The sequence below is a fragment of the Prunus mume genome, linkage group LG2, assembly GCF_029339155.1.
Source record: "Prunus mume cultivar Tortuosa linkage group LG2, ASM2933915v1, whole genome shotgun sequence".
Classification (NCBI taxonomy): Eukaryota; Viridiplantae; Streptophyta; class Magnoliopsida; order Rosales; family Rosaceae; genus Prunus; species Prunus mume.
In genome coordinates this window covers 28,825,849-28,852,988 of record NC_142699.1, presented here as the reverse complement: position 1 = coordinate 28,852,988, position 27,140 = coordinate 28,825,849, and the positions used below count along the sequence as shown (strand labels likewise).

The 27,140-nt window shown below is 36.2% G+C and overlaps 7 protein-coding genes across 16 annotated transcripts; 3 read left to right on the top strand and 4 right to left on the bottom strand.

The window, feature by feature from the left end:
• The first annotated feature begins 2,175 nt into the window (after positions 1–2,175).
• Positions 2,176–5,281, top strand: LSP1 (Eukaryotic initiation factor 4E protein). The gene is made up of 5 exons (XM_008225945.2): positions 2,176–2,589; positions 3,502–3,670; positions 4,015–4,140; positions 4,782–4,847; positions 4,948–5,281. Exons 1-5 carry the CDS (start codon positions 2,357–2,359, stop codon positions 4,993–4,995), a joined length of 642 nt encoding a protein of 213 aa, XP_008224167.2. The 5' UTR covers positions 2,176–2,356; the 3' UTR covers positions 4,996–5,281.
• A 377-nt stretch (positions 5,282–5,658) lies between these two features.
• On the bottom strand, positions 5,659–6,895 carry PGR5 (proton gradient regulation 5). The gene is made up of 2 exons (XM_008225944.3): positions 6,486–6,895; positions 5,659–5,932 (listed from the first exon to the last, which is right to left on the bottom strand). Exons 1-2 carry the CDS (start codon positions 6,762–6,764, stop codon positions 5,828–5,830), a joined length of 384 nt encoding a protein of 127 aa, XP_008224166.2. The 5' UTR covers positions 6,765–6,895; the 3' UTR covers positions 5,659–5,827.
• Positions 6,896–7,849: 954 nt separating this feature from the next.
• On the bottom strand, positions 7,850–11,264 carry LOC103323932 (Pentatricopeptide repeat (PPR) superfamily protein). Of its 2 annotated transcripts, none has more exons than XM_089047370.1 (2): positions 8,388–11,264; positions 7,850–8,111 (listed from the first exon to the last, which is right to left on the bottom strand). In XM_089047370.1, the coding sequence occupies exon 1, from the start codon at positions 11,068–11,070 to the stop codon at positions 9,703–9,705; it is 1,368 nt and encodes a 455-aa protein (XP_088903496.1). In that variant the 5' UTR covers positions 11,071–11,264; the 3' UTR covers positions 7,850–8,111; positions 8,388–9,702. The 2 variants fall into 2 exon arrangements, with proteins under 2 accessions (XP_088903496.1, XP_008224178.2); XM_008225956.3 differs by lacking the exon at positions 7,850–8,111 and having other exon boundaries at positions 8,272–8,625; positions 9,083–11,264.
• An 871-nt stretch (positions 11,265–12,135) lies between these two features.
• Positions 12,136–18,907, top strand: LOC103323920 (uncharacterized). Of its 9 annotated transcripts, none has more exons than XR_016124620.1 (4): positions 12,136–13,184; positions 13,835–14,103; positions 17,400–17,514; positions 18,669–18,907. XR_016124620.1 is itself a non-coding variant. In XM_089047143.1 (2 exons), the coding sequence occupies exon 1, from the start codon at positions 12,315–12,317 to the stop codon at positions 13,179–13,181; it is 867 nt and encodes a 288-aa protein (XP_088903269.1). In that variant the 5' UTR covers positions 12,136–12,314; the 3' UTR covers positions 13,182–13,184; positions 17,400–18,471. The 9 variants fall into 9 exon arrangements, 1 of the variants encoding a protein (XP_088903269.1); XR_016124619.1 differs by having other exon boundaries at positions 17,400–17,518; XR_016124622.1 differs by lacking the exon at positions 13,835–14,103.
• ARPC2B (actin-related protein C2B) lies at positions 14,539–19,407 on the bottom strand. Its single transcript, XM_008225941.2, has 10 exons — positions 19,256–19,407; positions 17,914–17,980; positions 17,337–17,544; positions 16,547–16,713; positions 16,339–16,416; positions 16,060–16,192; positions 15,657–15,748; positions 15,478–15,534; positions 15,281–15,350; positions 14,539–14,883 (listed from the first exon to the last, which is right to left on the bottom strand). Exons 1-10 carry the CDS (start codon positions 19,312–19,314, stop codon positions 14,693–14,695), a joined length of 1,122 nt encoding a protein of 373 aa, XP_008224163.2. The 5' UTR covers positions 19,315–19,407; the 3' UTR covers positions 14,539–14,692.
• Positions 19,408–21,357: 1,950 nt separating this feature from the next.
• Positions 21,358–24,675, top strand: LOC103323918 (uncharacterized). Its single transcript, XM_008225940.3, has 2 exons — positions 21,358–22,093; positions 24,186–24,675. The coding sequence occupies exons 1-2, from the start codon at positions 21,861–21,863 to the stop codon at positions 24,241–24,243; spliced, it is 291 nt and encodes a 96-aa protein (XP_008224162.1). The 5' UTR covers positions 21,358–21,860; the 3' UTR covers positions 24,244–24,675.
• An 895-nt stretch (positions 24,676–25,570) lies between these two features.
• Positions 25,571–26,712, bottom strand: LOC103323917 (FK506-binding nuclear-like protein). The gene is made up of 3 exons (XM_008225939.2): positions 26,517–26,712; positions 26,324–26,418; positions 25,571–26,241 (listed from the first exon to the last, which is right to left on the bottom strand). Exons 1-3 carry the CDS (start codon positions 26,601–26,603, stop codon positions 25,578–25,580), a joined length of 846 nt encoding a protein of 281 aa, XP_008224161.2. The 5' UTR covers positions 26,604–26,712; the 3' UTR covers positions 25,571–25,577.
• Positions 26,713–27,140: the final 428 nt, after the last annotated feature.

Here is a 27,140-nt window from a genome sequence, read left to right as displayed (position 1 = left end):
GATATGGATTCTCAAGAACTTGGCATGGACCCTTCTAAGAATAATACTCTTATGATGAACAGATATTGTACTTGATGATAATACTGGGTCCTACTTTTTGGTTCTGGGACATGATAGTCTTCATTACCAAGAATTTGTTACCATTGATCTCCAAGGAACACCTAAATCCCAAATAATTAAGATGTTTCTTTCTTGTAGATTGAAGAAATTACCATATGTAGTACTTGAAACAGCAGCATGTTCCAAATCCTAGGTTGTATGGACGTTTCAGCAGCATTAGTGTATCTATTTGAAAATATGATCAACATCTTGTGCAATCTATTTGCTTGTGTTTGGTCATTTTGTTTCAGAAAATGAGCGGTACTCGGAAATAAAAATAGGATCAAAGCAGAACGAGCATCAGCTCTGAAAAATCATAACTTCGTTAAGAACAGACATACACAAACAATGTGTTTCATGCCATATTACTGACAATTCTACAAAAACCATAAAGTCCAAGGATGAGAACTCTCCGAAGGAAAGGAAAGGATCAGAGATAACACTTCCAAGCCAAGGACGACACACTAGAACTAGAAAACCAAGCTCTACGCGAAATCGAGTGTCTTACTTGAATGAATTACGCTGATGGTGTGTTTAGTAATTAGGAATTGGAATTCTCATGATAAATTGAATTCCGTATATGGAGAATTCCTACGTTTACTTCACATCAAGGAATTGAAAAGTAAATGGGGCCCACACGAAATTAGAAATTGAATTCTTGATTTTGGAAGAATTATTCTTGGGTGAGAGGTGATATTATAATTCCTAGAGAACTAACCCATTAGGAATTCATCTTGTTTACCCATTATATCCTCACACAATATTCAAAATTTCAAATTTGCTATCTACTTTAACCCAACAATGAGAACATTTGAGTAATTAGTACCACTCATATCCCAATTCCATATGGTTTAGTAAACAACGTCAATAAGAATCTGAAATCTAACTCCCTTCAATCCATATGGTTTAGTAAACAACTTCAATAAGAATCCGGAATCTAACTCCCCTCAATCCATATGGTTTAGTAAACAACTTCAATAGGAATCCGGAATCTAAATCTCCTCAATCCAACTCCTCCTCAATTCAATTCATTCTAATCCAATTACGGATTAGTAAACATGCCATGATTGTTTACTAATCAGGAATTGGAATTCTCATCATGGATTGAATTCACATATGGAGGATTCCTACGTTTACTTCACATCAAGGAATTGAAAGTAAGTGGGGCTCACACAAAATTAGGAATTGAATTCTTGGGTGGGATGTGATATTCTAATTCCTGAGAAGTAACCTATTAGGAATTCTTTTTTTTTTTTTTACCCGTTATATCATCACACAATTTTAAAAATTCCAAATTTGTCATCTACTTTAACCTAACAACGACGACATTTTACTAATTAGTACCACTTCTATTCAAATTCCATATGGTTTAGTAAACATTTTCAATAGAAATCTGGAATCTAACTCCCCTCAATCCATATGGTTTCATATACAACTTCAATAGGAATTCGAAATCTAATTCTCCTCAATCTAACATTTTTTTGTGTGGACAAACTGGTACTTGAATAAAACCAGGGTGCATACAAAGCACCAAATACAAACAAGCATGAGTCCAATGACAGGGGACTAAAGGCGGATGAAACATCAAAAGCGAACATAGCTTGTGGATACATATTAAAAAGAAAGAGACGCTGCTTCTAAAAGCCTAAGTTGTCATAAACCAACCAGCATCAGTCTAACCATTTATGAGTAGTATACACGCCTCACATAAGAGAATCCACATGGGAATTTTGCACAATTCATATGCTTGTCCTTTTTTCCCCTTTTACTTTGATATTAGTGGCACATTAATATATATTTTCGATTTTTGAAGTGATACTAAAGTGACTAATTAGGAAAAATAACGTGTAGAGATCTTTCAAGTTTGAGAGATTGGTGTTCGGCCCATTTAGTTAGGTACATTTGGGCTGGAGTCATTTTATAGTGAGAGTGTTATCTAAGATCCTTAAATAGGATCTTATCTCTTAATTATTATATTAAAATAATTAATTTAATTCAACAACTAATTAATTTGATATAATGATTAAAAGATATAGCCTCATATCAGGGCTTAGACAAGTCCTCACTACAGGATTCTACATTCGGGCCGACCCACCGTATCAAGTCAGGGCAAAATCGCAGGCCCGCGGATTCTCCACAATATAAACGCCCGACTGCGAAAAAAGCAAGCCTCTCTTTTCCTCTTCTTCTTCTTCTTCCAAACAACACAACCCCGAGGGACATACAGACGAATCAAAAAGGTTTCCACAAGACAACAATGGCGACAGAGGTAGCAGCAGCAGCGCCGCCACCACAATTAGACGCTGAGGAAAATAGTGGGTTACAGGCGGCGGGAGCCGAGGCAAAGATACAGCCGAGCAGTGGGCCCCACAAGCTGGAGAGGAAGTGGACCTTTTGGTTCGATAACCAATCCAAGCCCAAGCAAGGTGCTGCTTGGGGTTCCTCTCTTCGCAAGGCCTACACCTTCGAAACCGTTCAAGAATTCTGGTGGTATGCATAACATAATCTAAACCTAATCCCCATCTCCGCCCCTTTTGTTTTTTGGTTTTCTTATGCTTCCCTGTATTGTTTTTTGCTTTGTGTTTTCAGATTGTTTACTTTTTTTAGTGATGTGGGTTTGTGCTGATCTTTCATGTTTGTTGATTGGTAACTGATATGCCCTTATCTTCTGTTTGGTTGGGGAAATTTTGGTGAAACTTTCTGTTAAGCCAAGTAATGTATTGGAATATAGGTCAATTTGTTTCCAAAAATTAGAAAACTTGCCAGAATATCTAGAGGAAAATAAATGGTTGAATTTTTTAATTTATGCATTGCTTGATGGGGCTTTTGTTCCCTTTGATACAAAAAGTGCTAGCTCCAACGTTCTTAACCTTGTTCCCTGTGGTTAATCTTTTCCTGCTTTAATGTCTAGCTTACAATTCTAGTTGATCCGGTCAAATACGATACCCAGTTAGTCTTTCGATTTTCTAGCCTCTTTTAGTTTTTAGTTTCTTTTTTTTTCCATCCTGTTATAGTTTCATTCTATTAATTTAAATTAAAGTTTGAGGGGAGAGACTGAGAGGAAAGGGAAGAGAGAAAACATATGATAGAGGTGAGGAAGGAATGATTAGGAATGTATTGAATTAAAATTAAAGATATAAAACTATTTAAAGCTTTATGTTTTAAGTTTTAAAACCATTCTATACTTTTTATTCATCTCTCACCTCTCAGTTAACTGATCTCCTTCTCTCTCTCCTCTCTCTTTTCCCTTTCTCCCGTTAATTTGGCAAAACAAAAATGCTAGCAGATTGTTCTAAATTTGTAATTTTGGACCCACAAACCTTGATTGTATGATTCAAGTTCAGGACTTTAATCTGATTCCAATCCCTCAATTTGAATTTGAGATGCGAAATGTATTTGCAGTCTGTATGATCAGGTATTCAAGCCGAGCAAGTTTCCACCAAATGCAGATTTCCACTTGTTCAGGGCTGGGGTTGAACCAAAATGGGAGGATCCTGAGTGTGCTAATGGAGGGAAGTGGACTGTCACCAGCAGGAGTAAGGCCAGCCTTGATACCATGTGGCTAGAGACCGTGAGTTGTTGCTTTCCTCATCATTTTTCATTATATTAATGCACACATATGTAGAGGAATGAGAATCTGGCATGCTATGTTGCCAGATATTGAATGAAGGCATACATTGAGATTTGATTTCACCTACTTAACTGTCTTGATTGACAGTGCAAGATACCATGCCAAACTATATGGACATTGAGTATTACTCTCATCATCTGCCCATCAGTGAGAACAGTTGATGTATCTTGGTCACTGTGGGCTGAAGATGACTTTGTGTGTATTGGACTAAGCACTAGGTTGATTCATGTTACATTAGGGTTTATTTGAATTCTGATAATATGGGCTCTTATTTCATTGGATAGTTGATGGCACTGATTGGAGAGCAATTTGATGAGGCTGATGAGATTTGCGGGGTGGTAGCAAGTGTGCGCCAGAGGCAGGACAAACTTGCATTATGGACTAGGAATGCTGCAAATGAGGCTGCCCAGGTGTGTGTGATTCAAATTACACTTTAAGTTAGTGGGTTTGGTTGATCTATTTTATTCTTTTGATGATTCTTCATCTGCTCTGCTGTTAAACAGCACTAGGGTTAAAGCCCCAACATATTCGAATCTTCACCAGTCTTTGTTATATTGATATGAGGTGTTTGTTGCTGGGTGCAACAAACACTTATAGTGGCTGTGATTTTTTAAACAGAAAAAGATAAGTTGAAAAGGAGAAATCAAATCTGCTAAAATCTTCATCAATGTCATATTATTATCTTTACAAAGGCTCTCCAAGACTTGTTTGTAAAAGAAATGGATCTCCAGCAATGAGAGGGAGGTTGAAATTGAGACCATAAGCTGTAGACTTAATGAAAAAAGAAAAGAGTGATAAATGACACCTGGCCAGGCTGATGTATAGAACCTTCCCCCTAGGAGTCAGGCATATACGTTCAACAGAGCATAGATCAGTTTGTAGTATTTATACCAGTTCTCTTATTATACTACTCTGATTTTTACTTGTACAGTCTCACAACTGATATTCCACTTTTTTGGTTAGAGCGTAACCATTACAGTTTTGTAGTCCCATGTTTTGTTGCAAATTTGAAATCTGGACAAGTGGCTGAATTTGTTATCTTGTCATGTAGATGGGCATTGGGAGGAAGTGGAAGGAGATAATCGATGTCACTGATAAGATCACCTACAGCTTCCATGTAAATTTTATTCGGTGCTATTTGATTTTAATTTTCAATGTTTGGTTGAAAGTGTTATTTGATTTTGTTGTTCTATTTCTCACTTCTTCTCTTATTGCAGGACGATTCTAAAAGGGAAAGATCAGCAAAGCCTCGATACAATGTTTGATTATTCCTCAATTGTTTTGTTGCACTGGTCTTCGCTCTCCATTACCAAAGTTGTGAACACCGTCACAAATTTTTTGTTGAGAAAAGCTGGAGGAAACATTTGTCAACTTATTTTTCTCTAGTGTACTATGATCTTGTTCTTTATGTTCCGGTTTTTGAAAATTTTATCAAGTACTGATTAAGTTTTGTTTGTAATATTGAATATTTCTATAGTATACTTAAAAAGTATGTTTAGTTTGTAATACACTTGTGATTTATTTGAATTGATAATTGAATGGTTCAAGTCTGCATGTGCTCTTGTCAACTTGGCTAACTCCATGTCTGTCTACTTAAGCCTCTTATAGATAGACGTTGCGTAGCCAATGAGCCATTAAAGATTTGCATGCACTCGGGGTCTGAATTCATGCTTGCACTCCTCTATGTTTTTATAAAGGAAACGTGCAATTTTTTCCTTACAAATTTATGTTTTTATAGGGGAGTAGTGCATGATGACTTTATTGTGGCCACACGCTTCTCCATATAATATAGGGAGATTCTCCATGTAATCACTTTTAAAGTGAATTTTAAGCGAATTCCTCAGTTTTAATTGCAACTAAACTGGAGAATGATCATGACAACTGCATTATATAATATATGGAGATGGAGAGGGAGATGGAGATGAATATGGAGGAGCAGACAACAAATTTTACATTCTGAAAGATGTTCAGGAAATCCCAGCTGGACGAGTATATGCATCTGGAAGTCCTTGAGAATGAAGTATGAAATTAACTATAACAATAAATTTCTAGTGGAGACAACAAAATGGAGGCATGCATGCTCTACTGATTTCTTTCTCATGCCAGGAACCCTAGCCTTTCTCCATTCTTCTTCGCCAGCCGAATCAATCCTTGCCTTTGTTTCGCGTCAGCTCCTATGGATTTGCAGAACTCAGTAATTACCTGCAGAGAAATATGTGTGTCAAACTTGTTAACAAATTATATAAATACCAAATCTTTTATTATAATTATTTATTATGAAATTTATTTATTTATTTTTGTGGTTTGACAAAGGACGAGAGTCGAACTCTTACTATGATTACACAATAAGATTTTGCAGCTTTAATTATATGCCCCGCAATTCTAAATACCATTTCATTTCATTCCATGTTTGGGAGTGTATATGGATAGCGCTTTTGTTTAGAACCACACAATCTTTTTTTGTTAAAAACTTCAGTGTTTCCATTAGTTTATCTGGAAGTGTTTTATGAAGAAGAACCTACTAGACTCTACTTCTCACCTACGAGGCTCTACTTCTGTAACTGCAAAAATCTATTTCGTCTAATCTTTGGCAAAACATTGTGAAAACCGCTTTTAATTATCTAGAAGCACTTTTGGCACCTCCCAAACATGTTCAGTTTAGCCAAGTTTCCAAAGAGAGAATTAATTTACTGCTAAGCTTAGTGTAGACTAACTCAAAGCTAGTGAGAAAGGGAATTAAGACCATATTAATTACCTGCGAGTGCAAAGCAATAGCTTTGCCCCTAATTTGGTTGAACCTCTTCTTGCCAATGATGTTACGTGCAACAACAACAGCAGGTGCAAAGATACCTTTGCCTTCATTGACGTTCTTCATCATGGGTTGTGCTCTGATTGGCTTCCCAACTCTCACATGGCTTGGCACTGATTTCACCAGCATGGCATAATCTTCCCCCACCATTGAAGTTGCCCAAGTTCCATGGAATGAGGAACACAAGTTTCCTTTAAGCCCAGTTGCAGAAATTGAAGTTGCCATTGAAAAAGAAAGAACCAGAAACTATGCTCTAATCTCTGTGAAAATTTGTGGGCTTTAATGTTTTGCTTGTAAGAAGTTGTGAGAGTTGTTGTTAATGGCCTTTTATTGTGGAAAAGGGAGGGGATATTTTTGGTGTAATTTTGAGAGCCTTTGGTTTGTTTATTGGATAGCAGTGTGAGAGAGAGTTCAAGAGCTATTAGGAGCCACATAAACTGATGGCCTTGGATTTTAGTTTTTAGTTTTCCACAACATATGTTGTATTATTTGCAGAGTCTTGTTGGCACTGACGGTCTCCATTTGTTAGGAGGATCTGAATCTGAATTTCTAGCTACTGTGTCTTTGGTTTGGTCCACTTGTCTCCTTCTTAGAAGCCCCTGAGTCATGGATGGGATGATCCTGGCCGTTCATTCTAGAACCCTTTATTGAAATTTTCATATAGGGGCATTTTACAAAGCAAACTATGAATGAAATTGTATGGTGCATAACAGCCAAAGGACTTCATTGGGACCGTTGAAATGGCGAGATTTGCATATTTTACAAGTCCTTGTAGCGTCGTTCCTACCACGCAGCTGCATGTGAACAATATGAATTTTCAACTCTGAATGTTTGAAGTCATACGAGGACTCAGAGAATGGTTTTAAATTTGCTTCCTAAGGGCGGTGTTTGATGCACATCGCAAGTGTCATTGTAGGAAAAAAGTGCAAGCTTTCCAAGAAAATTGGAATTTCGAAACCCTTGACAAAACAGACGTCCATGAGTCCATGACATTTTGATGGTGTCTGTGAAAAAACTCTTCTACCCCTTCCTAACTTTGCCCCCAAAAAAAAATGCTGAACAAACATTTCCACGGAATTTTTCTTTTTAAAATGTTAAAAAAAACTAAATTTAGAAACTACTAAATTGATGTTCCAAAATCTACTTCTCTGAGATTGATAATGACGTGTGTTCATTATTTCTTTTAAGACCACAGACAAGCCAAGTAGACTTAAACAATACAATATAAGCAAGGAACTGCAATTGTATCCTGAAAGCCTGGAAGGGAAGAAAAAGACAGGGAAAAAAGGAAATCGATCTTACAGGAAAGAGAATCAAGAAAATCAAACCTGAGAATATAAAAATCAGGGAGGTCCAAAGATTTTCAAAAAAAGAACAATACCGACAAGAGAATAACACTGAATTTCAGGTGCTGCTACATCCAGGAACTTGGTAAACCATGGAAGGGTATAATTAATGGCACTTCCCAGGATGTGATCACTATAGTGCTTCCTTGGGTGAAAACTAAACATTGTTTCTAGATTGGAATTGCACTATATATAATTCTGCTGAAGACTTGGTTGGCTGTTTACTCTGTCAAACAAGTGAAAAACCTTAGTGAACTTCAGTTTCAAGTATTTTTCACATAGGATTCAAACAGATCAGTATTCAAACTGTTCATTTACAATTGCAATGACTGAATCACCCAAGAACGCAAATAATGTCAGTAAAGTAAAGTTTAAGAACAAAGAGAGAAGAAAGCAAATCTCCCATTCTATAAACAGAAATATAAACCAACAATGAAGGGGAAAAGAAAGAATGTACATAACATCAAGGCATTAGTTTGTATACAAGTTTCCTTACACATGCCTGTATGCCAAAGATGAAGCATTTCAACCACACAAGTCCCCAAAATTACATCTCAAGTACAAAAGTCTTTGCTTTCCTGCATTTCAAGCTGCAAAGAACCACGAAGGAAAGGATTGTGGCATCCATGCAAGATCCTTCTTCCAGGAGTCCAACTCTTTCTTCTAACTTGGGTACTGGCTTCTCTATATGATCCTAAGTAAAATAACAAATTTTGGGCAACAGAAGCATAGTCTGGACTCTGGACAACCAATATAATAAACAGTTTTAATCCAAAGCAGTGGTCGCAGGTCCATTGGATACATGCAATGAAAGGAGAGAAAATAAAAGAAGACATCAAGTCACCCAGGCTGCTAATGTACAAAACCAACTGTACTAACATATATTAAAATGAGTAATATTTAAGCTAGCAACTGCATAAAATAATTATGGAAGGGAGAAAAGGCCCTAAGAAAACATTACAGAGACTCCGATAACTATTTTAAGTGCCCAATACAGTGCATCCAATTTCATATTCAATTTTCCAGACACAAACAAAAATGTTTCTCACTCTAAATTTAATTGCTCATTAGCAATCGATTGAGAAGTTTTCCCAATAAGGAATTGTTACAAACTGAGAACACCCCTCCCCAGCAACTAAAAAAGGAAACAAGAAGAAAAATTGTTATAAGATGTCCCGAAAGAGACGATAAAGTTACCCATATCAGTGTGCAGCTAGACACCAATACAGCAACTTGCATACTGTCACCACTAGTAACTTGCTTAATATCATCATAGGTTTCCATGACTGTTAGAGTGGAAGACAAAATGGATGAACAACTATGTCCTTGGAATCTAAATTTGGAAACAATTCCAATGCATCGGCAAGAACAAGGGCACTGACAAGAATATCCTCTCCCCACATTTTGCCTACTTCTGAACCAATGGAAGCCATGCTTCTGGGCTCCAAATATCAGCTTTGCAGGCAAATTTACCCACACATCCATGTCCTAGATCAAAAAGGTCTTTAACATTTAGTTTTATTATGAGCAGGAAATAGGTGTCCGTGTTATGACAAGCTCAGCACAAAAGGTCGTCGAATGATCTGTGGTTACCACCCCAAACTCTTTACTCAGTGTAACCAATGTTCTCAGCTGCACACCTTCATAATAATATGTATCTGGGAGCCATAAATACCATATCCTTCAGCACTGTTTGCATTATTCAGATGGTATTCCTTAGCTCCCATTTTCTTTTCAACAGAAAAATGCAGGTGGAAATGCCTGTGTATTCCAGATGCATGTGTAGGTACTTTCGAAGCATCAAAATCATATTGCAATTACCCATCATCAGATTCACTGCTCACTAGTTTCGTCCCCAACTCCTCCCTTGGTTTAGCTGAAAGCCCCTTTGCTAGCATCTCTTCATCATACTGCCTAGCCATGTCTAACATACCTTTTTCCACCAGTGCATCGATTAAAGCATTGTAAGCAGACTCATCAGGACTACACCCAAGTTTTTCCATCCTATTCCACACAAGAAACATTGGTCTGAGGAATCCCCATCTTCCAAACTTCCTCATAAGCATCACAAAAGTGTCCATCTTCGGTTGAACCCCACTTTCAGTCATCCTATCAAACAGTCTAAGAATCTCATTTGGCTTCTCTAGATGCTTAAAAATGCAATGATACGTTATCACATCTGGTAGTAATCCCATCCTAGGCATTTGATGAAGCAACGAAAATGCCTCCTTACATCTCCCATTCTCGCACAAAAGCTTTATAATTGTATTATACGTCCCGACATTTGGTTGACAACCCAATTCCTTCATCTCCCTTAGCAACCTCATTGAAAAATCAACACCATCAGAAAGACCAATGGCACGAATAACTGTATTATATGCCACCACATCCAGTTTGATCCCTTTGTTCTTCATCTCCTTGTACAACTTCACAGCCTTCCACGGCTTTCCACTCTTGCATAATATATCCATATATATGGAATACGAATGCAAATCTTTACGAACACCTCTCCTATCCATCTCTTCCCAAAAGTCCCTACACTTACCCCACCACCCCATTTTCAACCACCCACGAAGAAGTAAATTATAGAGCTTAGTACTCTTATCAAAGCCCAAATCTTTGTTCTTCCAAAAACACAATTCTTGGGCTTCAATCACATGCTTATACTCACAAAGAGAATCAATAAGATTACAATAGGAGGTCTCATCCTTCAAACCAAACTCTTCCAATCTATTATAAGTATCTATAGCTTCCTTTACAAGGTGTGCAGATACATACCTCTTAAACAGTATACGAAATGTAGTATGATCAGGAACAGAAACTGGGTTCTGCTTCATTTTTTGAATTAAGTTCCAACAGAGCTCAAACTCAAAGAACTTACCAAGAATGTCAAGCATGCGATTGTAGGTTACAGTGGTGTGTAGGAAGTGACATTCAGTTTCCAGCCAGTTAAAGAAGTCCAAGGCTTTCTTCCAATCATTGCAGTAAGAAGAAAGCGTTTCACGCACCGTGGTGTGGGCATAAATTGTTAAACTTGATTGCGGTTCTGGTTTAGAAGGGTTGTGAATCGAAATGGGTTTGGTGGAAACAGAGTGAGGAAGAGAGGAATATACGAGGATTTGAGTGTGACGGAGATGAAGAAGAAGAAAGGGTCTCAGCCGTTGAGAGGTAATTGAAGAAAGCATTGTTATTTGTAGTTTCTATTGACCCAGCTCCAAGCCGAACTTTGAAGAGTGACAAAGAAGAAAAGGGTGGCCGGTGGGTTTTTACAATTATTTGAATGAAAGACAACAAAATTTAGGGTTTAAGCAAATTTTAAGTGGTTTCTTCTTCATCAGAAAAAGGGTGAGCTGGAATGAAACCGCACACTGGCTTCGGTTCGGCTGAGTCACTGCATTGACACAAAAAAGAAAAATAAAAAAGGAGTAAGTGGGCCTCACATGGGCTCTATCTTACTCATGGCTTCATCTGAGCCCAAAAGCCCAACTAAGGGGTGTCCAATGAGCAATAATTCTATTGTGGGGATCTTATATATAGCCCTTAAGTGAGATCCTATCTCTAAATCGTTGGATTATACTAATCAATTTGATCAAACGGCTAACCAATTTAATCCAACAGTTAAGAAATATGGCTTTACCCAAGGGCTATATGTCAGGCCGTTATTATAGAATGACTCATCCAATGAGTATCAATGTTTTTTTTAAGGTGAAAAATACATTTGGTCCACATAGTTTATCTAGTTTCGTTCTTGTAGTTTCAATTTTTTTGATTTTATCCTCGTAGTTACTAAGTGTTTACAACATTCATCCAAATAATCAAATCTTGTGTGTTGCAACGTTAAAATTAGGCACGTGCCCTATCATGTGCAGCGGTATTCCTAGGTTGAATAAAGGGGAATAAAAAATGTGAAGGCTCATGTTGGCAAGATGATGATATGAACTTGCTCACAGTAGTAGGTTAGGGAAAATACTTACTTAGATATGAATGTCACATTATTACATATAATATCATATATTATAATATGAGGAGACAACATTATGGTGCGTAAATAATAGAAGAAAAGTGAAAACATAAGTCTTTGAAATGTCTTCTAAAAAAAAAAAAAATCTTTGAAATGTAATAATTAATATAAGTTAAAGTTAGGATCGCGTTCAATGTAACAACAAAAAACATACCATAGTAGAAAAGATAAAAAAAAAAGGTGAAAAGTTGTCATTTGGCCAATGGTTTTAACTTTTAACATTCTCTTTCTGAAAATTTGATCCCAAAACCAAAACCAGAAAAACAAAAACAAAAAACCGTTTCTGAATTTCACAGCTCTCCTCACAACGTCGACGAGGGAACGAAAACGAAAAAACGCAGGAAAATCAGAAACGCATACAGAAGCAGAGAGAAACGCAACAAATTTCACAGCTGCATCACAATTCACATGGCATCACTAGCAACCCATTTCTCAGCGTTCGTGTTGCTCTTTCCCATAGGCCTACGTCGCCTACTCTGCTCCTCCTCTCTCTACCTCAAGAACCCATCTCTCTACCGATCCAAAATCTGGTATTTCTCAGAACCCAAATGGAAAAACTTTGATTTGTACACTCTCACCATAGCCCTCCCCATTGCTTCCTTCTCCGAAATTTTTATCTTTTTGGCCTTTTCGGGCCACCCCACGTATCGTTTCGCGTTTTTCCAGCAATCAGCAGCCATTTTCATGTTCTGGGCACTCATCATTTTGATCATCTGCCGTGAAAATTTTGACACTTTGCATATCGATGAAGGGTTCGTCTTCGTTATCGCAGCCATTTCGTTCCTGGTCGAGTATTCGGTGATCGGCAAGGGAATTTCGGGTCTTGGTGGAGCTATGTATGATATATTAGGTACATTGACCCTTGTTTGTGCTGTTTGTTCCTTGTATTTATCAATTAGGCCCTGTTCGTTTTGCGCCGAGTTTTTCTTGTCCTCTGGATTGGTCTTAAAGGGCACTTGGATTTTGCAACTTGGATTGTCCTTGTACACTGATGCATTTGGATTAAAAGGGTGCAAGAAAATGTCAGTTTGGCCAAACCAGGAGAATGCTGAGTGGAAATGTGATCTTGAGGAGGATGGTTTGAGGGGTGTTTCTTTGATGACGCTGCTGTTCATTGGGCATGCAATTGCAGTCTTGCTATTGAGTTTGATGTTGTTTGCTTTGGTGGCAAGTAACTGGAATTTGAGGTGTAGTGAGGCCAGTGGCCCGTTGCTAGCGCAGCTTGATTCGGGGCATGTGTTGATGCCTTCTAGCCTCGACCTCGATATGGAATGAAATGTATGTTCTGTTTTTGTTTACCGTCAATTTTGGTAGAAACTTTCAGAGATAATGGAGATTTTACTCATTTGTTCATTCTCAGGTCGCTAGTGTTTACTTTTTTTCTTTTCTTTTTTATAAAATTTAAATTTATGGCATGCGGTTATTTGATATTGGATTGTCTCAGATCATGAATTTAAATTAAGTATTAGATGCTTACTTTGTATTATAGTTGTAGTAAATGGATAACTTTCGTTGTGTTCTGAATGTTGCGGAAGTATTAGAGTTCATGCTTATAAAATCACTGCAACATTCATGACTTAAATGCGAATGGCTGCAAATTGTTGGTCAATACATACATGACCTTTTTCACACTCTTTGGCCTCTTGTTTTTCTTTTTCTTTCAATGTGTTTGTAATCCTTATAAAGAGTTTATGATCTAAAAGAGCAGACTTTTCGATATATATGATCAGTAATACTAGTACTTACATTTCAAAAAATAAAGAATATAAAAACATAAGCACCTGTAATCTGTCTTTGTCGATACCGCATATCTACCTTCAATTTTGGCGCTCCTTATAAGGCATGTTATTAAGACTTTTGTGAGTTCAAAATAAGTAATGGCAATGCATCTGGTGCATTGGTAGCCTAACGCGAACTTTTACAATCAGGGCCATTGCATCTGATGCAAATTCGTGGCTACATACATACTTTGGTACAGAAATCATTTACTTTCAGATGTTTATCAATAATTTACCATCTGCATTCAAAGTTGTCACTCTTCAAAAATCAAGCGTCCAATGAACCGCATCCATTTGAAGGAAGGAGAATGAGAGTTGAAATTTGAAAGGGTCCTGAGAAGTTGGAGATACTAGTAACAACTGAAAATTTTAAGGTGTCCTATGATTATGATTCACTGTGGCAGCTGAAAAATTTCCTGGTAAGTCAATCCTAGACCTTTTAATATAATCCAGGAAAAAAAAGGTAAAATACTATTTGATGCTATTTATGTTCAGATCTTTCTGTTTGAATGTTCGGATCGCAAACTGTTGCTTATTTCGTCAGCAACTAAACTAGCTCCCCCAAAACTTATCTTGCTATCCTCTATTTGGCTAAAATGTAATTTCCAAATCTATGTCTATATTAATTTTTCAAGTTTTGAGTTTATACATATCTGCTGTCTTAGTGCTCTTTACTTTGTTCTTTCATTGATGTTGCCACAACTTTATAAGCACCAAATGGTTGCGAGGTTATTTTTATTTATATTTTCAATTCTAAAGCAAATTGAATCCTTTGAATATTTTAAGCAACATGTTGTCTGCTTTGTTTATCTGACGTTCACTGAATGACATATTAAGACATACAAATTAAGCAGTTATGTCACTATAGTTTGATAAATATGAAGGCTTTAAAACAGCACTCAGTTGCTATTTAAATGTGATGAAACAATGTCATGGTATGTTTCTGAATAAGAAGCAGTATAGGACAATGATTCTTTATCCTAACTTATGTCCTGATATGGAAAGAACTTAATCTAATTTGGTATATCTCATTGAAGAAGAAAACTTTGGCATTTTCAACCATCGTCGACGAAAACGCCCAAATCCCTGGATTTTAATTCGCGAACGGATTCTCTTGATCTTCCCGCTCAAGTCATTATATCTTCGTTTTAGAACTTTAGGTTTTGATACATTGATCCTTTTTCTCATGAACATGCATCCTGCATTTGCTTGAAAGCAAACAATGAGAGAGTTATAACCAGATTTTAAGAAAATATGAATTCTTGTTGGTCTACCATATCTCTCTTACAGAAGTTACTAAGAATAATGGACTTACCAGTCATTATATCATTGTGAAGATTCTGTTTTTGATAACTTTTTTAAATACTTTATTTCATATATGGCGCGGAATCAGTGGTAATACTTTTTTTTTTGGTCTAATAAGAATTAAGTGGTAATGAGTTTAGCTAAGCTCATTTCCAACTTTGTGTCCATCAGAAACTGAAGGCACCAGCCGCTGCCTCCTTCTGAGGGAACTTTTTAGCTTATTCCTTTGCTTTACAGCATCTTTTTATTACTTATTATGAGTTTGTGAAAGTATACAGACTGAAACCGTACCTTGAACCTTATGGTTTCCCTCTTCTTCTTCTTCTTTTTCTTCTTCCTGCGTGCTTCTCTTATGCAGGACCTACAAGCATGTAAGGAATATTAGTTCTCTCATCTTTTTTGGGGAATATGAGAGAAGGAAAAGAAATTGTATACTCGTAAACATTGGTCTTGAGTTTATTGGGTATGAAAGGGTTTCAGTTCTGTACCTCAACTAATCTCTGCAAACGGTTTCTCATCCTTCTCTGAATAAAACTTCTGGTGCTCTGGTTGAACAAACTTGTTAGCTAAAAATGTAACCATTGCTATGCTTAAAAATTTCTAGAATACTAAGGATGAATTTTCACAAGGAAAAAAAAAAAACCAAAAAACAATGTAGAATTATTACCTTTACATGGTATTTAACATAGGCATAGAAATTCAACAAACTCCATACAGTCTTGTCTAGTCTTTTACCTTTGACATGGCGTGAAGAAATATCTGCATATAAGTTAATACCACATGTATTAGACTGAGTATACCAAATCTTTATCTGGTATACAACCATAAATTAAAAAAGATAAAACAATAGCTGATGCTATTATTTAAGTAAGAAACATTATTATAGGATTTATAAAAAAAGTGTTCCATCTTTCTCTAACTTATTGTTACATAATCCATGGCGCTTAAGAGGAAAGTTTATATTTGGAGTACTTTTAGTTCAATTTATTTGGACTAATGGTGAATAGAATTTGGTTTGTAACCACTCAAGTCATGACTTTGCACTTAAAGACTGTAATCTAAGAAGATACCAAAAGAGACAAATCCTCCGTTGGTACTCAAATCTTCAAAAGGTTCTCCTCTTAACTCTGGAGGTGGAATGGGTGACCAGCAACAAGGAGGTGCTTTGGCCCATTTTTCAGAACTTCCAACATCCATAAGTTCCTGTTTCCATTCCCCAGAAGGGGATCAAAATAGAAAATCGAGGAAAAGAAAATTTTAACCAATTTTTGTTAGGAATAGAAAGAAGAGTTTGATTTCATTACTAGTATTAATGAGAAAATATTTACTTCACTGCATCAGCCACAAACCTGAAAGAAGGCTGTTGCAATAATGACGTCTGTTTTGTCTTTAAAACGTATCGGGAATACTGCTAAGATTTTCTGTGGCTGTCAAAACATGAATACCTTCATTAAAACCCATGCATTATATGGTGGTCTTATGTGTTTATTTCTGAAGTGACAAGTATTGTTCTGCATTATATGGTAGTCTGATGTTCCCCTTAGGAAGGAAGTTTACCTGTCTAACAATAAAGAAAGGCTCTCTTGGGTGATATACAAGCTTGATTGTCTTATACATTCCTTGAAATGTATCTTGGGAGCTGACATTCATCAACATTTCTTTCAGCTGAGAACTTAAGGTTACTGCTTGCACAGCAGAAATGTCTGCAATTACCTTTATAGAATCTGGAGAAAGAAAAAAGAATTTCATGAATAGAATTATGAATATGATTCAAGAAAATCTTAGCAGAATTTCGCTGTAAATTTTTACCATGTTGGCTTAAGCATTTTTCATACCGTCAATTTTTCTAAAGAAGCAGAATTTTGTGACCAACACAAAAACTACAAAACTGTGGACAAGAAGTCTGCCTCAACAGTACAGTCAGAAAACTAGGTTATACAGTACTCTGGACCTAATTAAGTACTAGTGCACAGGACACAGCTGTCTCCAAATTTACTATTCAGACTTGTTTTCGGACTTTCACCAATGTAGTGGTGTGTAACAATATGGACAACTTATGTCATCTTCTTATAATTTCTGGTTTAGGGAGCGGAGGAAAAAGGAGCTTGGAATCCAAGAAAACATTGCTTAGTGTATGTAGTTACAAAGTTTCATTCTTTTTGTTCTTTTGGGTATCAAACTGACCATTGATTTACTCAAAATGAGATAGTCAATGTAACAGCAAGAAGCTCCATGTGTACTGACTTATCAAAGCAGATGGTCATGCATTAAGAAATATCGACGTTTAAGACAAATAATATGATTAAATTTTTCTATACGTTATAGGTAATGTGAAAGATTGTCAAACCTTTTCCATTTGGAATTTTAGACAAATCAAGTCTCAAAGTAATCTGGTATCCTTCTTTTGCAGGTTCCATGATCTCCACAACATCCGGACAAATTCCCTTTACCATCTGTTTAGTATAATGCGAAATCCCGTTTGGTAGTATGACTCCTTGGGAAAGGAGCGGGGTTGATACTGACAAGTAGGTATAATGTGCATCTGATGTTGAAGACTGTTTCATTTCAAGAAAATCATCATAAAAGTTACTAAAATGCTTGCTGGAAAACCCATATGATTAGGTGTTGACCACTCACACTAATTCTCACACATTATTTTATCTAAACATGAAGGTGTCGTTCCTCTAAAATTGATTTCTTTAAAAGAACCAGTGAAATTCCTAAATCCTAAAATGCTAATCATGTTTTTCCATTTTAGTCTTTTATGTGAGTTGATTTTGAATCTTGAGGATGCATGATAAAACCATTTTCTTGATGCTTTTCCACTGAAGGCTTTGACTGATTTTAGGTAGAAAGGCAGAAAATGAACACTGAACAGATTGACTAGAATCTTTCAAATTCGATTTCTGATGACCAAGGCTTACCTGGATATGGTATTCCACAGACCCAAATTCATACAAGTGATGATCAATCTCTATGGACTTGTTTTCACTGTTAGGAAAGCAACAATACTAATCGTCAGAATGAGTATTACTTAGAAAAACATTGACAGCTTCATTGTTTCACAGATTGGGTTACTAAATATATTGAAGAAAACAGTAGATTGTATAAGCTTTAGAAATTGTATTTACTTTAATTTCAGTGTCTAAAAGCCCTGCCATATTGACCATTAGTATCTGAGTACAACATTGAATTTGTTATACTAGGCCTAATGAATTTGTTGATAACTTGATAAGTGATTCACACTGAAAACCAGAAGCATCGCATACACGCACGACATTGATTCCAAAAGTTCTGATGTATATGATTTATGATTTAAATTTAGTATATTTTTTAGCAAAGTTATCCTTCCATAGTCTGCTTCCAATCCATTAACAAGTTTTTGAACTTTGGAAGAATCCAAGATCCAAATTTTATTCATTTGCTCATGTATCATTATAACAGTTCTGTTTATGTGATGGGGACCATATTAGTTCTTGTTATTTCCTTGTTTTGATGATATGGTAATCTCCTCTATGCTATTCTGTTATTGTTTTTTTCCCAGCCGCTGGGAAAAGTTTTTAGTACTTTATCATGTTGCTTCCATTATTAGTTAAACACCACAAAAACATCCCACAAGGGCTGTTTTTGAGTTTGGACAATGATGCTGAACATGACTTTTCTTTTCCATGTGGTGAAGTTTTTTGCAGTTGCTGATTTTAGTGGTAGAACCATACAGGTCTATCCTCCCTGCAACTTATTGCTGGACACATAATGCTTATCCACCTGGATTCCACATCTTCCTGTCACCAAATTCCTACTATGTATATTGTCAAGATTCGTTAAATCTGTCACTTCGGCTCTACTTTTTACAAAAGAAATTTTAGGATGTGGAATTTTCCTTCCAATATTTCTTGATATCAATTTAATTTTCACTCTTCCTACACTTATAGAAGGTCGCCATTTCTGTAACTCACTATCGATGGCTCGCAAAACACTACCTTGTAACTTGTTAAATTATGAAGTGGATGGAGATGCTGCTTTTTCTGCTAGTTCAGCAAATAAGCTGTTTCATCAATGACTATAGCAAAATGCAATATGCTAGTTAACTCTTTTCATGCATGCAGACATGAGACATTGTTGTAATGTAGATTTTCAACCAAAAATGCAATATGCTTATAGCAAAACAGCTGCTAATAAGCTCTGCAAAATCTTAACATTATTGTTTTGTTACAATGCGTAACTCGAATTAGGCAATCGAAGCACGAATACTGAAAATATACTTACCGGTACAATTTGAGCAGGATTCTCTTCAAAGCTGGGGATGCCCTCTCTAAGCATGCCATCCTGCCTCCAGAAAGTTATCTTTCTGCCTCTGATATCTTGTTCTCATCTCAAATGGAACTTATGTGGAGGGATGTATAGTGTGATATACAGTTTCTCACCCAAACTACTTTTGGAGGCTATGAACTTGGAGTAAAATTTAAGTTCAACCTTGCACTCAAGTTTAGCAACCTCTGAAGCAAACTGTCTCTTTCTCTGCTGCTAATGCTAACTTGTCAGAAAAAAAGAACATACTAAAGTGATTTTCTGTCAGCATCCTCATCTTGGTAGGTTTTGTTTTCTTTATGCCTTTGCATGCAATCCAAGTTATTGAGAAAAAAAATAGAGTAAAGAAGACATTAAAGTAATATCTTCCATTTTAATATATCTGAATTGGTTAAACCCTCAATCCAATCACATCATCGGAGAAGATTATGAGTTCAAATATCATGAACGACAATTTTATTGGCGTAGGATAAAAAAAAAATTTATATACAGTGGAGCATTGAGTATATTTATCGTGGTGAACTATTGAGTACTGACTCTTGATTAGAGATCCAACTATCATTTAAGGAAGACTTCAAACCATGCCATCAGTTGGTTAGGTTTGCAATATGATGGGATGTCGAGTGTTTGGCCCCACCATTCTTTGGGAGAGACATTGCTTCAAATTACAAAATTACAAATTTGCTTTCATTTTCTTATTAAGAGAATCTCTTGGCTAGTTTTTATTATTATATAAGGTTTTTTAGGTTTTAGACAAAAAAAATTTTCATTTAAAAGACTCTATGATAAATAAATCTAAAAATAAATAAGGGCATTTTTGTCCATTTTTGCTTCTTTTAAAATTTTTCTCTCTCCTTTTGCTTTTTTTATTTATATAAATGTAACATTTATCAATCGCATTATATTTTACCCACAAATCGAATTAGGTAATTTACCCGTTCGACAAATCAATTTTCATTGTTGACAGCCTCCAAAAAGTAAAAAATAAAAAATAAAAAATTCTCAAGCATTGAGATCTCTTGGATGAGGATGGGTCTAATTACAATATAAATTATGGGATTACCACTAATCTAGACTCTTACAAGAGTTACATTATAATTATTTTAATGGCCAAATAAAATTAAGATATTTTGCATGAGATGTGTTGTTGTGAGAAAGATACATGCCGCCGGATTATCTCTTCTAAGAACATGTAGGATGGCCCCATCAAAATTCCCCTAAAAATAAAGAAGTCAAAGTTGCAAATAGTGGCACAAGATGTATGGCTTATACTAATAGGAAAGAAACTCATGTAGGACAAATCAGGTAACCTCATTATTGCTACGTTAATATGACTTGCAACTTAAAAATGACTTGTGTTGAAATGACATGTATGGGAATTAAAAATGACCACCCACATGTAAATAGTGATATTAGTAGCAATCATGAGTCACCACTTACAAAATTTTACCCCACTTTTGTTTTTGGCTAAGTTCAAGTATAATAAGATAACTGCTTAGCTGTTAGTGCGATGTCACTTCTCTTTTCAATGATGAAAGAGTTTTCGACTATTCATTTCCCGTTGATAATAAAAATATAATTTCGAACAAATTCATCTCATAACGTCAATTTTATGAAATGACATGACAACTCACAAATTGTAAATTTAATATTCACGTGACGACAATACTAGAGTTCGACGTTTGTTGAATTCTTCTTTTAAATATTAGAAGGAAAAAAAATAGTGCATGCATAAACATAGTTGGCTGGCTCATCGAGTAAGCGGCTGACTCTAGCATTATAAGTTGCACCATAATTGACAAAAATGTACTGTGTTTTATTTTTAGGTACTAGAATGTACTCGGTGCTTTAATAAAAGGAAAATATAAATATGTTTGTTGTACGTTTTGGTGTATATTGACAGTGAACATACCGCCAAGTCCTCACTGTTACAACGATATTAACTAACACACACATAGCCCCATATTATGCCACGTGTGAGCCTCTAAAAACCGAGAAAATAAATAAAAAGTAAACGCTGAAAATTGTTGTGAGTCGTTTACTTTTACTATCAAATTATGGGTCTGATCCTGATCCCCTCTCACTTGAAAGAAACACAACAAAATAAAATCAGAAACTCTCATTGTTAGTATTCATTTGTTTTTTCGCACCAAAATGGGTTCAGAATAGTAGACCCGTTCCTTTCATTTCGTATAGGATCTAAGAAACTGTACATTTTCCGTCACTCTCTCGGGAAAATGTGAAACTTTTCCCAGTTATCTCCCTAGTTAGCAATTATCAGGTTCCTTTTTCTCTCTTTCGAAATTTGATCGTGTTTTCTAGTTTATCTCATTGCTATTCAAGCCCCGGTCGTGTCGAGAATGGGCGTTGACTTTGGGGAAAATGGCAATTCACGTCCTTGATGACCTGCAAGATTTGAACTTTAGGGTTAGGGTTTGCGAATTCTTCAACATCAGGGATTTGGGTCGATTGGGTTTTTGATAAATTACAGAATTTTAAATAGTTTCTGGTTGAATTTGGATATCGGGTGTGCGTTTTTCTTGGTCGTGCTTCGAATTTGTTAATGGATACGGATGCTAAGGATGCTACTAATGGCTGTAAAACTGAGAAGTCGGAGACCACAGACTCTCAAAGAGTTGAGGAAAATGTTAATGGAGATGAAGATAGTGAGTCTAATTCTTTGTTGCCGCCTCGGAGAGGCGGTATGTCAAGGAAAACGAATAAAACCCGACGAAAAGTGCAGTGGAATGATAAGAATGGGAATAAGCTTGTTGAGGTGTTGGAATTCGAACCAAGGTAATGTATTTGCTGAATTCTATTTCTTTACTTATGCATTGTCTTGATCAAATCATAGGAATTTTGATTTCTTTGTTTAGTTATGCTTGTTGTTTGTGGTGTTTTTGGTTTCATGATGTAGTTTTATGATTTAATTTACCTGTTTGAGCTTTGATTTTTTGCTTGTGCTTTGATGTGGTTTAGCTGTGGTGGTTCTCTTTATAATGGATGCTTATACGATATGTGAACTTTGCAAATGTTTTGATGTGTTTTCTGACTATAAAGAAGAACACTTGCCTTTTTGGTCATGTCAAACTGTTTTAGATTTTATCCAAATTGATTGGTACTTTTTGACCTGAATGCCTTTATGACTATGTTTGCATTTTTCATTATGCATTGAGAATTTTTTTTGAATTGGATTCGGCAATTTTGTTGTGAGCTGAGCTTGACCTATTTGAGTTTTCTCAACGAAGGTGTTGTTGCTTCTGCCTGCTCCATTAACAGAATTACCTGACTAGTGTCAGGAATCAGGATGACAGCTTGGGGTTAGTAACTTTCCTCCCATCAGGGTAGAAGTTTGGTCTGAGGAGATTGAAGGAATTTATCAAGCCTTCTTGGGAAATGTTAGAGTGAAAACTGAAAAGCAAAGGGCTAACCAGTTAACTCTTTATAACCATGGCTCCCAATAAAGCAAAAGTGAAAGCATATTCACTGCAAGATAAAATATAAAGAGCAGCCCCTACCTCATGTATTTCTACCTTATTGTGGATACAGGGTATCTGACACCTGTAAACTCTTGGCAAATCCTTGTCTCCTATTTCTTGTTGGTGTTCTGCTCTATTTTTTCGACTTTGATTTGAGATGTTATTTCAGCCGAACTTTAATTCCAGAATTCACCATCTTCATTTATCTTTTAATTGTCCTTTTAGCTGTGGTGACACTTAATTTTCAATTCTGCTCTCCAACATTATCCATTTTACATAAGCCATTCTTCTTGTTTAGTCTTTTCTAATGACCATTACCAGCCAACTTTACTTCTTTGTGGTTTGCCTTTCCTTTTACTTCCATGGACTTCAGACATAGCTGCAACTTGCAAGCCTCTAACCACCTTTTTTGTTTATCCAGTGGTAGTCTTTCTTAGTGCATTTTCCTGCAATCATAGGTTTCGTATTTCCTGAAAAAAGATAGTTTGCATCATATACAGAAGTAATTTTAGCATCTGCTGGGAGACCTTTAGCTTATTTGAGTTCAGCTAATTACTTGACTGGCTATTTGTTACAAACGGGAGTTGCAGTGATTATCTACTGTTCCTACTCTAGAAAAACTGTTTGATTTTTTGAGGCAGTGGATTGTTAGTAAGACTATGAGAGTTGGTCAATTCAGGTCCCATTTTAATGTAGTGCACGATTTTTTATTTATTATATGTTTAGTCTAGGTTTGTCAGTTGAATATCTAGGTTTGGTCAGTCTAATTTCCATGTTTTCAAGACATAGTTTCCTTTTTCTTTTTGTTAAAGAAAATAGTTATCTTTGACGAAGTTATGCATCCAATTTGTGAAGTTATGCAGATTTACACTAAACCTTCATGTCTTTGGTCTGTTTGATCATTGGAACCTTTATATCTTTGGTCTGTTTGATCGTTGGAACCTTTATATCTTTGGTCTGTTTGATCATTGGAACCTTCATATCTCTTGTATTCTGGTGAAGCATTATCCTGAACTATCCCTTGATCTAGCACAGAAGTGTCTGCTTCCACATAAGGGCACTCTTTGATTTACATATGAAGTAACTTCCTCAGTTGTCCCTTAGCGTGTTACTGTGTTTACATGTTTTTGGCGCACTAAAGGAATTGGGAATACAATTTATTCCAAAATTTGTTGGTTTACCACATCTTTATTGATTGCTCAAACCAAGACATCCTTTTCAAGATAATCTGCTTGGTTGCATTTCCGTAGATTGAAATAAACAATCTCCCTATCTACTTGTAATACCAGTTAAAATTGGAAAACAGATTTACCAAAAGAGCAACTATTATCTACATCAATATTGAATAATTGTTTATAGATTTATTGTGGAGTTACTAGTCTCTCACCCTTTCTCCTGTTCATCTGCAGCGATGTTAGTGATTCTGATGATGAAGATGCAGATTCTTGCATATGTATTATTATGTAGATATCATTCAGTACACGAATTATCAGGGTACATTTGCTGGATCAATTAGGCAATTTCTCCAAGTGGATTTTGATGCTTTTTATACAAACTGGCTCTGTTTTAACCTACCGTGTCAAGGATGGACCAAAGGTCCTGAGACCAAGGCAAGGCAGTCTCCCATGTCTTGCATCTAAGTCTAGTACGATTTTTTTTTTTTTTTTTTGGTTAACTTGCTGTGAGCTCTCTTACAACCAGATGCAAACTGAGTGGACCATCATCTTCCGGGAGTGAAAGCAGATAAGGATAACGGCAATATGGTTTCATATGTAATATATTAAATACAGTTGAGATTTTGTATGCTTTACAAGGCATATTTGTATGTTGTATGTATTTAGAATGACAGAATACTTTGATAGTCATCCTGTTCAATAAAAGGTACTTCAATTCTGTTTATTTCTTCCCTTCTGTATTCCTTCAGCACTTGACAGAAAGAAGAAAGTCTATTCATCTTGCAGTTTGAATATGGCTGTGTTCCAGACATACTTCTGTCTAATTTGCATTGACTGTTTCGGCCAAAATAATGTATTCTATGTAGGACTAAATGCCTAAGGAATCAATAATTTGAACCTAGTGGATTTGTAATGTTCCTGCAAGAAATAGCATTTGCCAAGCATCACTCAGGTGGTACCAATTTTTTGCTGTTTGTTTGTATACATTGTTCCTGGAAACCCCAATAAAATATTGAAAATTGTTTGCAAACTTGCAATGATGGAATTTTTAATATATAATTTTCAAAATCCTTGTATAATTTGATATTATTTTGACTCTTCCATAAAATTTTATCCAAAACTTCTACATGAAATCTTTATTTGGAATCTATATCCTTGCATTATTAGGTAGATGGAATTTTAAAACTCATTCGACCAACTTGCCCCACTCAACATCTGACATAAGGAAATATAATGTAAAGCCAACATGTATTTTTCTGCAAAGCCATTGTTCTGGACTTACATACTTTCCTTGAACAGAGTTACTGCCCAACACAAGTACAAATCCACCAAACATCTTTATTTACAAGACAATCCAGAGAACCAAAAACAAACAAACCAACACAAACAACAATGCCCTCAAAAAATACACTGTCCAAAATGTGCTACAAAGCTAAAAAGCACCCTCAACTACACTTCTGTTTATTGCCCTCTTCACTTTTTGGTATCAAATTAGCTATGTTTACTTCTTTCTCTCATATCGCTTTAGATTTGACTGAGCTTGAATTTCAAATATGTTAATTTCGTGAATGAGATGGTCCCAGTTACAGAAGCTGTGCAAATATTGGTGATCAATGTGGTCTCGGACTAATTTGTACTTTGTGAATTTAACCAACTTGAAAGACTGGCATGAACTGGGATTTCTTGCAATAGAGGTTTGGACTGGTTATAACTTGATCTGCTAGAAGGCGGCATCCGGGGTTCTTGAGATAATGCTGCTATATTCTCCTTTTGCTGCTTTGGTGCTGCTGCTTTTGCTTTGGCTGCTTTCCACTGAGTCAGATTCTCTACTGGACTCAGTACAGAATGTACATACTGGATATTACCTCTAGCATTTGGACATTCCAGTTCTCTTTTTATAGAGGAAGAACAGAATTGCCTTGAAAACCCCTCTTGGCTTATTCTTTGATCATCAATTTCACTGTCATCATCATCATCAATGTCGTTATAATTGTCATCTAAATCACTTTCCTCATCTGCTATATGGTCGTCTTCGTCGTAGCTGTCTCGAACATTTTGGTACCTGTAATTTGAAGGGAAAAGTCCCATCCGCAATGTAGTTGAATCCCTTTGAGATGCTGAAGTGGAAAGGCTTCCTTTTGACACTTCTTGGCCATTCTTTTCCACTTCCTCCTCCTCGTCACTCTCCAAGAAATGATAACCAGTCGAAATAGGCTCATAGGTCTGGACATTAAGATTGAAGCTAACTTTCTTTCTGATTTTGAACCTTGTCTGCTCCTTAGGCTTGTCTCTAAAACAACAAACATTAAAGGAAAGGGAAATTAATATTTCACATATCATCACAAAGTAGGAGACTATAAGCAAGAACTAACCTGAGTTCAGAACCGGCACTATGGAGACTTTCTTTTGCACCATCGACACCAATAATCGTCAGAGATGAATCTAATGGTACATAGCTCCCACGTCCCTGCAGCAAACAAAATCATAAAAATCCCAAATTGGGTTTAATATTATGACACTAATTAACACAATGAAACACATCCAGGAACAAAAACCAGAGTTTACCTGGTCTCCAGCAGCTGCAACTTTGTTACCTGGTTTTCGCCGCTTTTTTTTCTTAGAAAAACCAAAACAGGCAAGGAAGCACCCCATATTAGAAAGTCCCTAGCTTCTCATTAGTGTCACCAACACTGAGGATTGTGGTTCATATAGGCAGATAGAAGGGAAAGGGGGGCTTAGGGGAATTTTAAATGCATTTGGCTCCAAAGGGTTTTGAAAATAGTAACGTTGGAGGAGTTAAATGATGTGGTGGGTGCACGAGTTTAATAAAGGAGGAAATGACAAGAAAAAGCTTTGTTTGTTTGTCTGTGATTACATTGTACAATGCGGCTCTCCTACTTGTGCCCTCATTTATTCGTTTGCCTTTTTGTCTCGTGAGAATTTATGAAGGGGAGTCAAGAACAGCCCATGTTTGTTTGGTACTTTTGACAAGAAGTGCATATGGAAGAAAGGAAAAAGAGAAGTTAACGGCTGGCCTGCAACAAAATTCGAAGCCACCTTATTGGAGACGGAGAAAATATCAATGTAGGCTATCTACTAATCTCATTGTTTGAACACATTATGCTTAGCGAGAATCACATTATTGACCACATTATACCTTTAGTTCTAATCAAATTGTTGACCACATTA

What these genes read in the sequence shown, in the direction of transcription:
- LSP1 (XM_008225945.2), top strand. Translation starts at nt 2,357, where the DNA reads ATGGCGACAGAGGTAGCAGCAGCAGCGCCGCCACCACAATTAGACGCT. An exon ending in ACCGTTCAAGAATTCTGGTG is followed by an intron (nt 2,590 to 3,501) that starts GTATGCATAACA and finishes ATGTATTTGCAG; the next exon opens with TCTGTATGATCAGGTATTCA. An exon ending in ATACCATGTGGCTAGAGACC is followed by an intron (nt 3,671 to 4,014) that starts GTGAGTTGTTGC and finishes TTCATTGGATAG; the next exon opens with TTGATGGCACTGATTGGAGA.
- PGR5 (XM_008225944.3), bottom strand. Translation starts at nt 6,764, where the DNA reads ATGGCAACTTCAATTTCTGCAACTGGGCTTAAAGGAAACTTGTGTTCC. An exon ending in CTATTGCTTTGCACTCGCAG is followed by an intron (nt 5,933 to 6,485) that starts GTAATTAATATG and finishes ATTTCTCTGCAG; the next exon opens with GTAATTACTGAGTTCTGCAA.
- LOC103323932 (XM_089047370.1), bottom strand. Translation starts at nt 11,070, where the DNA reads ATGCTTTCTTCAATTACCTCTCAACGGCTGAGACCCTTTCTTCTTCTT.
- LOC103323920 (XM_089047143.1), top strand. Translation starts at nt 12,315, where the DNA reads ATGGCATCACTAGCAACCCATTTCTCAGCGTTCGTGTTGCTCTTTCCC.
- ARPC2B (XM_008225941.2), bottom strand. Translation starts at nt 19,314, where the DNA reads ATGGCATGCTTAGAGAGGGCATCCCCAGCTTTGAAGAGAATCCTGCTC. An exon ending in TAAAATTCCAAATGGAAAAG is followed by an intron (nt 16,714 to 17,336) that starts GTTTGACAATCT and finishes TTCTTTCTCCAG; the next exon opens with ATTCTATAAAGGTAATTGCA. An exon ending in GGGAAACCATAAGGTTCAAG is followed by an intron (nt 14,884 to 15,280) that starts GTACGGTTTCAG and finishes AAGCAAATGCAG; the next exon opens with GATGCATGTTCATGAGAAAA.
- LOC103323918 (XM_008225940.3), top strand. Translation starts at nt 21,861, where the DNA reads ATGGATACGGATGCTAAGGATGCTACTAATGGCTGTAAAACTGAGAAG. An exon ending in GTGTTGGAATTCGAACCAAG is followed by an intron (nt 22,094 to 24,185) that starts GTAATGTATTTG and finishes GTTCATCTGCAG; the next exon opens with CGATGTTAGTGATTCTGATG.
- LOC103323917 (XM_008225939.2), bottom strand. Translation starts at nt 26,603, where the DNA reads ATGGGGTGCTTCCTTGCCTGTTTTGGTTTTTCTAAGAAAAAAAAGCGG. An exon ending in TTGCAGCTGCTGGAGACCAG is followed by an intron (nt 26,419 to 26,516) that starts GTAAACTCTGGT and finishes TGTTTGCTGCAG; the next exon opens with GGACGTGGGAGCTATGTACC. An exon ending in AGTGCCGGTTCTGAACTCAG is followed by an intron (nt 26,242 to 26,323) that starts GTTAGTTCTTGC and finishes TTGTTGTTTTAG; the next exon opens with AGACAAGCCTAAGGAGCAGA.